This window comes from Trachemys scripta, chromosome 1 (genome assembly GCF_013100865.1).
Source record: "Trachemys scripta elegans isolate TJP31775 chromosome 1, CAS_Tse_1.0, whole genome shotgun sequence".
NCBI classification, from domain to species: domain Eukaryota; kingdom Metazoa; phylum Chordata; order Testudines; family Emydidae; genus Trachemys; species Trachemys scripta.
Window position 1 is genome coordinate 76,677,479 of NC_048298.1, and position 13,843 is coordinate 76,691,321.

Below are 13,843 nucleotides of genomic sequence, written 5' to 3' on the forward strand. Positions count from 1 at the left end.
TGTCTGGGTCCCTTGCAAATATCGGAAATGCTGCCTGAGCTCTCTGCAGAGAGCTCAAGAGCTGCCTCTGCTTCCCAACTATCTGGGACACAGAAGTCCAAGGCAGTGAGGGGGGTTGGGGTGAAGTATGTATCATTTTATAAAGATCATAGCGGAGTCAAGAATCCTTAGTGAAATTCTGACCCCACTGGAGTCCATGGGAGTTTTGCCATGCACTTCAGTGGGCCCAGGATTTAACCCCCTGATTTTATCAGGGTTTGTTATGACTCATCTGACTATTTTTGGAGGGGCAAAATTCTGTGACAAGTGACAAGCCTTAACTATAAGATGTTAATCTCTGTAAAAAGCCAAGAACTTTAGTTTCTTTGTGAATTTCCAAGACATCTCCTTGACCTTTGAGAAATCCTTAGATAATATGCAAACGGTCTCATGGTGCAATATAAGTGATTTTATCTGCAGCCCAGTTAATCAAAAAGGCAAAAATGAAATAGTTTCAATAACCTTAATATAACTTCTAATCACAGAACAACATACTGTACCACACTAGGGATTTATAATATGGCAGTCTTAACAAAATTAGTTTAATAAATCAGAATGGTTAAAATCAAGGGTATCAAATTCATTTTTCTCAGATTGCCAAATTCCATTTTTTTCCATCCATGGGATAAGGTATACATTTAGGATTTTAATATTCTGAATTCACAGAAGAACAACCCACAGACATCAAATGGAGGTTTTCAGAAAGATCAAAAGTAAAATAGGTCATTGAAGTAGTAACATAGTCATTATTTGATCAGTACTTTATTGTCTCATTCAATGGGAAAATATACTCCCCGTAAGGACACCATTTCTGTCCTTTGTTTCTATTCCTACCCCATCCTCCTTGCTTTCCTGCCTTTGCATCTCTCCTCCTTGCTTTCTTCTGCATTTCCTTCCTTACAGCAGCTTTTACTTTCCACCCCCTGGGGCTTTATTCCAGCCACCTTCTGCATTCTATATGCAAAAATGATCAGTAATGAAATAGTTAATACTAGATTAATTATACTATTCTCACTCATGAAAACTTAGGACATGTCTACACTATAAACTTAATTACTGCAGTGGTTCATATCCACACTGTCCTTCTCCTGTCGGTGATTCGTGTCCTCAGCACCACCAGCTTAAGAGGGACAGTGTGGGGGGCAGAAAGCCAGGGCGCAGCTCTGCACACAGCTCCCTGCCAGGAGTCTGGCTCCCTGCCGGAAATGGGGCAACTGCACCAGGCTTCTCGGCTCCCCACCGGGAATGAGGCAGCTGCATTTGACTCCGGGTGCAGAGCTCCCGGCCGGGTGCAGCCATGCTCCCAGTGGGGAGCCAACAGCTGGGGGGAGGAGAGGAGAGGAGGAAGGGAATTGATGAAAATGACAGCCAATAGATGTAAGTAACGCAGTATCTATAGGGATACTGCATTGCCCGAACTACACCAACATAAGCCCTGAGCCTCTTGTGAAGGTGGAGTTATTATGTTGGTGTAGTAGGGCACTTACATTGGCGAGAGCAAGGCTGTAGGGTGTACACTGACATAATTAGATTGACGTAAGCTGCCTTACATCGATCAGGCCTCCTAAACATTTTTTTAAATATGAAAACTTAGATGCTGCAGAGTCTGAAAACTCCATGCAGGGCTCATAAGTATATTAAATAGAAAAAAACAGAGTCCATAGGTGAGGTGTTTGAAGCCACTTGTTTAAATGGGTGGAGTCTTGCAAATACCGGATATTACTTGTGCCTCCAACTGAAAAACTTTTTAAATAAGTAGAAGACAAGAAAATGTAAGATTTATATTCCTAACAGAAGGAGCCTCTTATTTGCATAGATAAATTCTATTTGTGCTGTATAGTGACCTTGATGAAAATTCTATTGGGGGAAAAAAAAATTACCATAGTAACAGTGACACTGACAACCACTATTGACGGGTGCTGCAATTATATTTTGTAACATGAAATATTTGCTCCACAAACAGAGTGCATTTCCCTTACGATGTCTTAATACAAAAAAATAAAAGCCCAGATGATTGGCAGTGTAGAAATAATTCTCTCTAAAAAAATTATTTCTATAGCCATGAAATTATGGCTTCCAAATGCCCTTAAAAAAGGGCTGACTGAACTGGTTCTAATACCCACTTCTCCTCCCACGGATTAAATTTTGAATATTAAATTAAAATTGTCACTCAAATCTCAGAGAAAACTGTATTTAAATAAAAAGCTTAAAAATTCTATTGATAAGGTTTCTCTAAAAAGAAAGCACTTTTGCTCATTTAAATTCTGTGCTTTTTAGGAGCATTTTATAGAGTATTTCTTCATGTTGCAAAACTAGATTATAGCGACTTCAAAAATATATCTATTTAGACAAATATATAATTTCTTAATCTCTTTTGACTTGCGCCTGCTGTCACTGAAGTCAATGGTGATATATGCCCACTGACCTAAATTCTGGTAAATGTTCCCCATGCAATTATTTATAGACTGAAAAAAAAAAAAAAAGAGTGGGGGGGAGGCTTAATTCTGCTCTGATATGCTAGTGTAAATCCAGACTAACACCACTGAAGCCAATGGTTGCATCACTTTATTACAGCAAAATGTGATCCTCAGTCTATTACTCAATATAAACTTTATTAGTCCAACATTCCACATAGTCAGAGATTACAGGAAGTTCCTCATTCCTTACTTTGATAGTAGAGTGCTGGCGTATAGCATATGTACTAAAATGCTGATTTCCAAACTGCATGCTATATTTTTATGTTAATAGAATAAAATATGGTTTAGTAGACTAGAAAAATGTTTTATAGACCAACAGCCAGGATCAAGGCACTTTATACATGCATTCTGACTCTTTATACTTGAGCAACTCCATTGTCTTCCAAATTACTACTAAGTCTTTATGTAACGGTAATGCCCAAAGACCGCATTTGGGACTGCGTCCCCATTATGCTGGTCTCTTTACAAACACAGGAAAGAGTGAATCTCTGCCCAGAAGGGTTTAGAATCTAACAGAAGTTTATGAACAGTAGGGGATGGGGAAGCAACATACAAGCAAATTCATCCAGTGAAGAATTGGCACATCTTAATTAGTTACATTTGTATTCCATCTAATTGAGGTAGAGGTATAGAGTAGGAAAAAGAAGAAAGGAGAAGAGGAATAGTCGTAGTTCATCACCTGCCTAGACATGATGATCATTTGTGGTCATCATGGCAGAGATAAGTCTTGGGCGAGAGTAGAAGGAACATAAGAGAGCTTGTTTAGATTTTAACCGGGCATTTTTACCATGCATAAGGGGCAGCATGAAAGAAACCATGGAGATGATTAAGGGAGAAACTGACTGGTGGGTGGTAAAGTCTGAACGCTGGCAGAGCAAAGGTAGGGGTTGACAGCACAGTAGGTTATTAGAACAACTAGGCTGGGTAGGGTTAAGTTCTGAAGGGATCTAAAAGGCAAAGCCAAGAAGTGTATATTTGATTTGGAGATGAAGGTGAGTCAGGTGAGAGACTCAAGGAGGGGGTTGATGTGGTCAGGACATCAAGCCAAGATTATTTTAACAGCAAAATTCTGAATAGACTTGAGCAGAGAGATTGCAGTAGTTAAGGCCAGGAAAGAAGAGGCTGCAGTAGTCAAGGTGTGACGTGAGGGTGTGGATGAGAGTTTGGGCTGTGTGAACAGAGGGAAAAAAAATACAGATTTTAGAGGTGCTATGTTAGGAAAAAATGGCAAGATTTATGGCCTGAAAATAAGGATTCAGTGAGAGGACAGAGTCAAAGATGACACCCAGGCAATGGGCCAGAATGACTGGCATTGTTCTCCACAGTGAGTGAGAATAAGGGGGAGATGAGAGGGTTTGGCGGGTGGGAGAAATCAAGAACTCAGTTTTCGCCATATTGAGTTTAATTTGATGTCTGGACATTCATGATGAGAGGTTAGAATGACAGGTCAAGATACTAGATTGGATGATGTAAGATGATTTACAAATCTACCTCTGTACTGATGAGCTATCAGCATAAAGACAAACTGAGTTAAAGCCATAATTGTGGATAAGAGCACCTAGAGGTAGAACATAGGGGGAAATGATTAGGGGGGCTAGGACAGAGCCCTGAAGGGCATACACTTACTGATAGTTACATTTAATGTAACTAAAAGCAGAATTTGGCCCTTGTACACAAACAGCAAAGTAACTAAAGGCAAAACAGATATAATTGTGCATTTAGCATTAGCTCCTGTGGCATCCGAGCAACTACGATCTGTTTTAGTGAGAAAGGAACAGTTAAGGTATATAATGTGGAACTCTGAAACAAGTTCCTTTGGGTTAATGAAGAAATAAGGCAAATCTATGCCATCAGAACTGAAACTCACTATGTAGATTTCTAGCACAACGGGGCCCTGGTCCATATCTGGGGCTTCTAGGTGATTCAGCAATAAAAAGAATAAAAAAAAAACAACAGACTTTATTATGCTCCCCGCTTACATATGATTGATCTTTGTAACTCAATCTCCTGCAACCAGTGATAACCAGAGGCATTTTTCATTTCAATTCGTATACTTTGCTTTGAAGTGCATAAATGTTACCAAAATGCTTACAGTTAAAAGATTTATATACTTTAATGATGCCGGAACTGAATGTTTGATCACTTAACTCTTTGGAGTATCTACATTTGTATGCATTAATAATACACTATCTCTAGATCATAAAATGTTAATGAATATAAAATAAATGCAACAAATCAACAGTTTTGAAATATTCTGTGTAATACTGTACTTTGCTATTGCTGTAGTCTGAACAAACAGTGCTCAATATGAATTACTCTCCACGCTTGTATACAGGGTGTGTGTGTGTGTGTGTGTGTATTAAAACACACACACACACACACACACACACACACACACACACACACACACACACACACACACACACACACACACACACACAACTAATATAAGGCCCATGATACTTAGGGCTTGTCTTCACTACCGGGGAGATAGATGCTGCTGCAATTGATGCAACAGGGGGGTCAATTTAGCAGGTCTAGTGAAGTTCCGCTAAATCGAGGCCAGAGCTCTCTCTGGTTGACTCCATACTACAACTCCCCGAGAAGAGTAAGATAAGTCAACGGGAGAGCCTCTCCCATTGACACAGCACAGTGAAGACACCACAGTAAGTCAACCTAAGCTACGTCGACTCCGGTTACGTTATTCATATAGCTGGAATAGTGTAACTTAGGTCAACTTACCCCGGTAGTTTAGACAAAACCTTAGGCTCTAAAACCACTGTAGTTTAAGCCCCATCCATGCCATTCCCAGTGCCGAGCTGTCAATAGTGCAGCATACCTAAAAGGGCACCATCAACACGTAATAGTCTAATTTTTTAAAAAAAGAGTTAAAGTAGTTTAAGGTATGACACCTATCTCCAAGTCCTGCTCCCCATTTTTGTGGTTTTATAGAGATGACTTGTGTGTGAAACACCCACACAAACTGACCATAAAGGGGAGAGAATACACAAGTAAGCAAACTGGAAAAAATAGAAAAAAATTCCCTTCTAAGTCTTTGTATTACTCCCAGGCCTAAATTCCACTCACCACACGGGCACAGTCATCTGCCGCATGACTCCACCTGCAGGGTCTAGTCCTTAGGTGCTAGCTCTTGTAACAGAGGTAGATAACAAAATTCATATAGGAGTGAAGTTTTTTAAACTAAGCATCCTTTTAAGATGAGCCATCATGGGAAAACAGTGTGAATGCTCATATTGCATGCAAATTTATTGCTCTCTGTTTATGCTTTATTCAGTTTTAAGCTATATATTGTTAAATTGGAAGAGCGAACAGATTTATTCCATCTGAAAATATGACAATTCATAAAATTGGTGGTGATCTTCTTTCAAAATAGTTTGTTCTTTATTTAGCTAACCCTCATAATCGGTTCTGTTATTTAAAGATACTTTTACAACATTTGAGGAAACAAAGCAGAATGTTCTTCAAATAGAAACTATTATCCTGAATAAACATTTAAATATTTTGGAATTAAGCTGAAGGGGACTGTGGTGAAGCATTAAGTTTTTGAGAAGGACAACAGAAAACAAACTGAGGAGTTAGGAGAATACACTATGTGCCTGATGTATATGAACTGCCCAAACAGGATAAGGACATCTGAGATGTGCCGGCACTAAATGCAAGCAACATCACACTGAAGTCTAGAAACTGAAGTATTTAATGCAACCTTAACAATGATCTTGCAACCATTTCATCATATCAGAGCAACAATTTGGACTGAAGGGAAGTTCTAGATGATAGGGCTTGTTAAGGGATATTTACTGCCTTTTACTGCTGAACACTTAAGAGCTATGGACCAGATCCTCAGTTGCTGGAAATCAGCATAGTTCCAGTCAATGAATTACACCAATGGAGCTGCACCAGATGAAACCAGTCAAGGATAAGGCCTTATATCTATACTTAGCTGAAAATTGCACTCATGTGATTAACAGTTAAATCATTTTTATGTTTAATTGAATTTAATTCTAGTAAGTAGGTGCCAGCCTGACAACCCTGAAGAATGAAGTCCTATTGAACACAAACTGGTACAAAAGGATCCTACATGATCACTCTTCCCTATTCTGCTTCAGTTGTGACTTGGACCAAATCTAAGGGTGAAGAGGGAATCCTTATTGAACTATCTGCTAAGCCTGCTAACAAAAGCATCTAATGTAAAGGTGTTTTTTTTAATTATGTGAACAGGGATATTGTAGAAACTGGGCCAATACCAACAATTTATTTCAGATAGGCCAAACATCCTTCAGTTCTAAACCCTTTTGGTCACCAATCTGGTTCACCATTCTGGTCTCAGTTATTCAAAAGGTATCAAAATATTTACTTTAATCTCTCTTTAAAATTTAGGTGTCCTTACTGCCTTCCATTGTTTAATATTTTAAGAAGAGTTTTTTTAAAAAGTCACTTACCAGTTTTGTAATGTCATTCACATCATCTGTCACTGGATTCCCACAGAGACCTTTGACAAGAGGATTAAGTAGGAGCAGTTGAAGATAAAAGCAAGTGATAATCCAAGTCTATATAAAAAAAGAATATTTATCTGATAAACATCTTCAAAATCATACCGAATACAGACAGTAACGTGAAAAACAAGATGATTTCGAAACATTGTTTTGGCTATAAAGATGGGAAGAAAAGACTACTTGCCTCATTGTTTATACTTAAAAAAAAAACAAGGATGACAGTAGCTCTTTATGGTAGTACAGTGGCTTTTGTGCTTCAAGAACACACACGAACAAAAACTTTGATTGTGATACTCAGTTTAACACAATTAGCAGCATAATCAGGTTATTGCTGACTAGTCAGATCTTTTCATTAAATTTCATCCCGGATCATTAAAATGTACAGTATATTCCATTCCAACAGATACATTCTAGTAATAACTAGCAATAGAACTGAAATCTCTGGAAAACAACACTCCTTATGGAAGTCAAAATGCAGCAAAACATAATACACCTTCAAATATATTCAATAATTACATATATGTTCATCTAAAGTGCAGAAAATATGGATAATACTAACCAGTTTCAAAAAGGAAAAAACTATGAACACGTTAACTGAGAAGTTAGCATTTAGCATGGGAAAATAGACAAAAATTACTACTTTATGTGCCATAAATGGATTTTTGTGCAACAGGATCTTGAACAGATTCTTGTGTGATAGAATCAAGTGTTTTGGCAATAGTGGCTTTCATATGTGAAGATTAGTTGCAACATCTTCAACAGGCCAGTAAACAACCTGGATACTAAACCTACTATAGAGTCAGCCAGAGTTTACTTTATTCGCCGTCCACATGGCAGGGGTCATATGAAATACACTTAAATGATTAGACTTTTTCCAGGAAGGATACACTTAGAAAGTACTAATGGGAAAATTGTTTCTTAGCCCATCAGATCTTTCTTTTTGCACAGCTGGATTCTCCAGGCAAACTTATTCAACATTTATATACAGCTGCTAGGAAGAATGGTTGGACTTCATGGACTGATAACGCCAGTACCATTCAAATAACTGTCTGCAATCTGCAGATGGATGAGGAGGAGCAGATTGATGTTAAACCCTAGCAAGACAAAAGGTGATACAGACTGGCAGAAGGAAACCCTCTTAAAAGCTTACATCCATGGTATAGACTCCACTAGTTGGAGACACACATACCACATCAAGTCAACATGCAGCACAGGAGTACTTCTGGACCCCTCACCAACACTGAGCTCTTATGCAGCAGTGTCCATACAATACTCTGTCCTCTCCAGTTGGCTAGAAGTCTGTCACAGCAAGGCAGAGGAGGACCTGGCTTCAGTAGTACATGTCTTTGTTCCCTCCCATCTGTAATACATCAATGCAGTATACCTAGGTTTGAGAGACTCAGCCCTGAGAAAAGTCCCAACTGGTGCAGAATGCAGCAACTTGCATCTTCAGCAACACCTGTGACAAGCAAATCATCCCAGTACTTTGCTCACTACTGGCTTCCTGTAGAACCCCATGACAAGTTTAAGCTGTAGATCTTTATTTTCAGTGGGCTAGATGATCTGAGCTCAGGACTCAAAAGACTGCCTCAAACTCTGGAATTTCACTCCTGGCACAATGGAACTGTCTATCTGTCACAGACAAAGGCAAGGGCAAAACCTGTTTGTGCAGGAGACTGAGCCTCCATTGGGACTATGGAACTTGTTCCTCCAGGAACTAAGATTTCCCTCAAACCTTTCCACTTTCTAGGCTAAATGAAAAGCTCACTTCTTCTTTCAGCCTTGTCTTCAAACAGTATAGAGCACATTAGCTTTAAAAAAGAAAAAAAAAATCCAATACATGAAAATTTTCTCTAGGGAGCTGTATAGAGAGGAGTGATACATGAGAGATATTATGCACCAATTTACTTCATTATTGGAAGGCACTCAGATACCATGGTGAGGATACATGCAGTATAAGAATCTAAACAAAACAGATCATAATAGCAACTATTTTATAAACAGTGGTTAAAATCATTCATCCTAGCTTTCAAGTGAACATTAACTGACCATTCATTCATGGGCAGCGGGGGAACCCCCTCTTTGGGAAGGCTCTCTCCCTCCGAGTTGTATTAGGCACCTAACTACCTCTGAAGTGCTGGACTTGGCCGCACCCCTCTCCAACATTTCCTACTGGCTAGCGCAGGCTGCTCCCTGCTCTGCTTACTGGCTTCTGTAAATCCCTTTTTTAAGGCACCTATCTCTCCCTGTCCATTGTATAGGGAGCCTAGTGTCCACTGTGTGCTTAAAAGTTGGGTATTGCAACACTCATTGTTGCCACACCCAAGTATCTTTGAGGATGCAGCCCTTTCCCTCTCTATGCTTCAGTTTCCCCCATCTGTAATATGGCGATAAGGCTATTAATCTTCTTTGTAAAGCACATTGAAACCTACTGATAAAACACTATATAAGAGCTAGGCATTATTTTTCCTGTGAGTGAGAATTACCTTGCCCTCAAAACTGAAGAACTTGGAGGAAACTTAGGAGAACCTCAGATTCTCTCTCAACAGGGCTCTTTCTGTGGATTTTTCCATGGGACAGCAGGATCTGGGCCTGGCACCAGATTGTTATTAAAAAAATGCAGTAAATGTGACAATACCATAAACAGGCAACAGGTGGTATTTGGCTTCAAAATGCACCACTTCTACTATCAAAGTAAAAGGGCCAATTCTACTCTCAGAGACAATAGTGCAACTCCCATTGCAGTTACCAAGAGCTTTACACATGAAAATTAATCCTGATTAAGGTAGGGTGTGACTTTAGAATTAATTATTCCTGACTAACGATACGCCTTTTCCTGGAATAAGAGTGCTGTAAACTGAATTAACTTAAAACATTTAAGACAAAGAATAGCTAATAAGAAATAATCTCTATGTAGACAAGCTGTAAGATTCAGGGCTGTTTTCAAACACATTCTTTGGAAATGCAGACTGCTGAAACATTGTCTTATTTACTTACTTGCTCATTGCACCAAATTCTGTTCTTCTTTACTTACTGTATAACAATGAGTCATACCAGTGTACTAAGGCCAGAATTTCACCTCACATATCTAATAAGCAGGGAAGTAATTGAATCTTTATATAGAAGGGTGATTTGCTATCCCAAGTGCCAAGCAGACCTGAACCAATTAGAAGCTCCAATAAAAGTAGTACCACATATTAGACAACAAACTGGACTTCGAGACCTTTTGTTAGTTACTGTACTTCATATGGTAATACCTTAAAGGTGTAGGCCATACATAAATTTTGAGAACAAAAATAACTTTACTCCTATGCAACAATATATATACTCCAAAAGTTGTGGTTCATTTATAACTTTTATAAAATACATATGCTTTGTGCATTTTGAGATATCAAATGAAAGTTTTCTTGTTCATTTCTTTCCTATTGTAGGTGATCTGGGAAGTTTAAACTTAATGCCCTCCCACAGCTGCTGAGAAGCTGCAAAACTATTGCTGCTCTGAACAAGTTATCAAAATACTTTGATTATTTATATGTACATATTGATATCACATGTGCATGTACACACACACACACACACGACTGCACAGACTAGAGAGCTAAAGGATATTTGTGTTATTTGTTCTTCATCTGGAGCCAACATTCTGATTTCATCAATAGGAGTTTTGTTAAATCAAGGATGGCATAACATGAGCCACTGTGAACGGTCACGCTGTCTGGAGTGCCTCACAACTGTGAGTGCTTACCTCAGGGCAAACTGTCAGAAAACAGGTCAGACACCCCAAACTGGTGATGTGTTCTATAATTAGATTTCACCAAGCCAGTAAGAAATGTGAACTCCTGGATCACTGTAACAGTCTTACTATAGAGTCATAGACAGTCCCCTTGACTCTGTCTATATTGCCACTCAGACAAAATGGATTTAGTGATAAATGGTCACTTACACCAAAACCATATAATGGCCAGGTTGCTCCCAGTCCTAAGAGACCTGTCACTTGCCCCCAGATCAATTGGTACCCTAGCTCTTACACCAAAGACAACATCTGTAGCCAATCCTGTAATAAACTATCTAAAGGTTTATTAACCAGGAAAAAAGGAATAAGTGTTATTTACAGATTAAAGCAAGCAAACATACACACACAAATTAGTTACCATCTAAATCCTAAGAGTGACAGAGTTGTATTTATCAATTCAAAGTGTCATTCAGGGCAGACCTAGGGGTAACCCTGGGGACCTCTGCCTCAGCTGAGCGTCCGGCCCTCTTAGAGTTCAAACAGCCAAAAAAAATGGAAAATTTTCCTATGAGTTTGTTTTATTTTCTTCACTCAGCTTCCAAATCCATAGGATGAGCTTCCTTGCACATAGAATTTCTCTATAGAGATAGGGCCATTAACCAGCCTTTATATTGAGATTTTGTTGATGGCCCATCTGATTTTAACAGTGCTTCTGGATGGGTGGGGGTGGAGGGAGGACGATTCCCATGCCTGGGTTTTCAAAATGATAAAGCAAAAAATTTACATATTTTCTTATAGCATGGAATACAGACATTGCAAGTGAGATTAATGCATGCAGAAACTTACAAGCATTTCATATAGTCTAAACACTAAATACATTCTTATATGACAAATACCTATTGTGAGCAAAATTAACATACAGGTGAACTGGTCTGGTGTCCAGCTATGAGTTTGTTAGTTCTTAGCAAACGTTTTCAGTCTTGACAAGAGTTGGCATCTGGCCTGCCAGCATCAATCAAGGATAGCATAACATGAGCCATTGTGAACTTCACAAATTTATAAACAGTGCTTCCAGCTTTACATTTAAACAGGTATAAAGAAAGTTACTAGTACAGTATATTTTAAGTTATACTGGAAAAGCGTACAGATTTCCACATACAGTCTGAGGGTGATATTTTCAAAGCAGGGCATGGGATTTAGCCACACATTCTATTAAAGTCAAAATTAACTGAAGATGTGTGACAAATCACATGCACTACTTGCAAAATCTCCACTTGCCTGCTTTGTAAGCTCCATGGCACTTGTTGACAATTTCATAGTGGAAGGGATGCCACAGGAATAAATGACAGGTGTGCCCGTCAGGAGAAGCATGAATAAATACCACTAACTGTCTGGAAAAAAGATTTTCCTAACTATTTTTTTACCAGAAAAATATTCTGAAAGGACAAACACATAATCAAAGAAAACTGCTTTCAACATTGCCTCCTCCCTTGCTTTCTGTTATGCACCGTTAGTTAGCCTCGCCCTATTTTTATTTTAGGAATAGGATGTACTCATTTATTTCCTTATTCTGAAGCTCACTGAACTGTGAAAATGTATATAATCCCAGGAAAAAGGGAGAGGCTGAAACTGGACTAGGAGAGATTAGTTCAGAGCAAATTTCATGAATGGGTAATCTGAGTGCTCTCATGCTATAAAGCATCTGCATTTTTAGATAATGTACAGTTTTTTAGAGACTTGGCTAAAGGTCCAAAGTGCAGCAGCCTTCTGTTTCACAATATAACATGTGAGTTACGCTGGTTAATATGTAGCAATTTCATAAGGGGAAAAAAAATAGGGGAATACCAACTTTTTTTTTTTTTTTTTTTTAAAAACATACACTGGAAAGCTTGGACATTTTCCAAAAGTCTAGCTTGTAGTGATAGCGTGGTTCCAAATGTAACTATGGAGAAGCTGTTGCTGCTCAGTAATAAATTACTTACAAGGAAAGAGGTAGTAACCACCTGGCAAGGCAAAAGAATCCAGATAGAAATAGCAACAAAACAGAAATAAAGAGAGTTGCTGTTCTACGTTACAAAATTTTATAGTGTTCAAACAAAGGCCACTAGCACTTATGTTGGGAAAAATTGTGTTATTCAAGGGTGTGGGAAAAAAAAACAAAAACAAAAAAAACCCCACAAACCTGAGCGACATGTTTTATTGTCATTAGCGCTCATGTGCACAGCTTCTCCTGCTGACATAGCTACCACTGCTGGTTGAGGTGGTTTTATTATGTCATGCAAATGGGATGGGTGTAGTGGATAGGTAATCTGTTTATCCCAAAGCAGAAAAGGGTAAGAAACCCAGTCTCAGTCCAAAAAACAAAGCGAGGGACTTTGGAACACTGCAGTGGGAACCACTGGTTTAACCAGTTTAGAATCTGCACCTGAGACTGTGTATTCTGTAGAGAAGGAGCCATATTTGACACCCTAACTCCTGCCCTTCAAGCACTGCTCCACACCACTGGTTGAACTGTGTTGGCAGTATTATGTAGACCAGGGGTCCTGAACCATTAGGGTTACCATATTTCAACAATCAAAAAAGAGGACACGGGGGCGCCCCACCCTAGCCCCGCCCCCACCCACTCCCTCCCACTTCCTGCCCCCTGACTGCCCCCCTCAGAATCCCCAACCCACCCCACTCCTTGTCCCCTGACTGCCCGCTCCTGAGACCCCCCCACCCTAAGACCTTACCCCCTACCTGTCCTCTGACTGCCCCGACCCTTATCCCCACTCCCAGACAGACCCCCGGGACTCCCATGCCCATCCAACCACTCCCTGTGCCCTGACTGCCCCCCCCCCCCCCCCCCAATCCATCTACCCCCCGTTCCCTGTCCCGACTGCTCTGACCACTCTCCACACGCCTGCCCCCTGACAGGCCCCCCCAGAACCTCCAACCCCCCTATTCCCTGTCCCTTGACTGCCCCCTCCAGAACCCCCCTGCCCCTTCTCCAACCCCCTGGCTCCCTTACCGTGCCACTCCGCAGCACACTCCAGGGGGCATCTGGACACAGCCACAACTGGCTCAGAGGGCCTGAGGGT

The 13,843-nt window shown here is 39.9% G+C and overlaps 1 protein-coding gene across 1 annotated transcript in view; it reads right to left on the minus strand.

Annotated features, from left to right (window-relative positions):
- The window catches only part of KITLG (KIT ligand), an 87,810-nt gene that overhangs the window by 41,437 nt on the left and 32,530 nt on the right, over positions 1-13,843 (minus strand). The window contains exon 2 of the mRNA XM_034772442.1: positions 6,977-7,084. Coding sequence (XP_034628333.1) covers positions 6,977-7,084 — 108 coding nt within the window. The remainder of the gene's footprint in view (positions 1-6,976; positions 7,085-13,843) is intronic.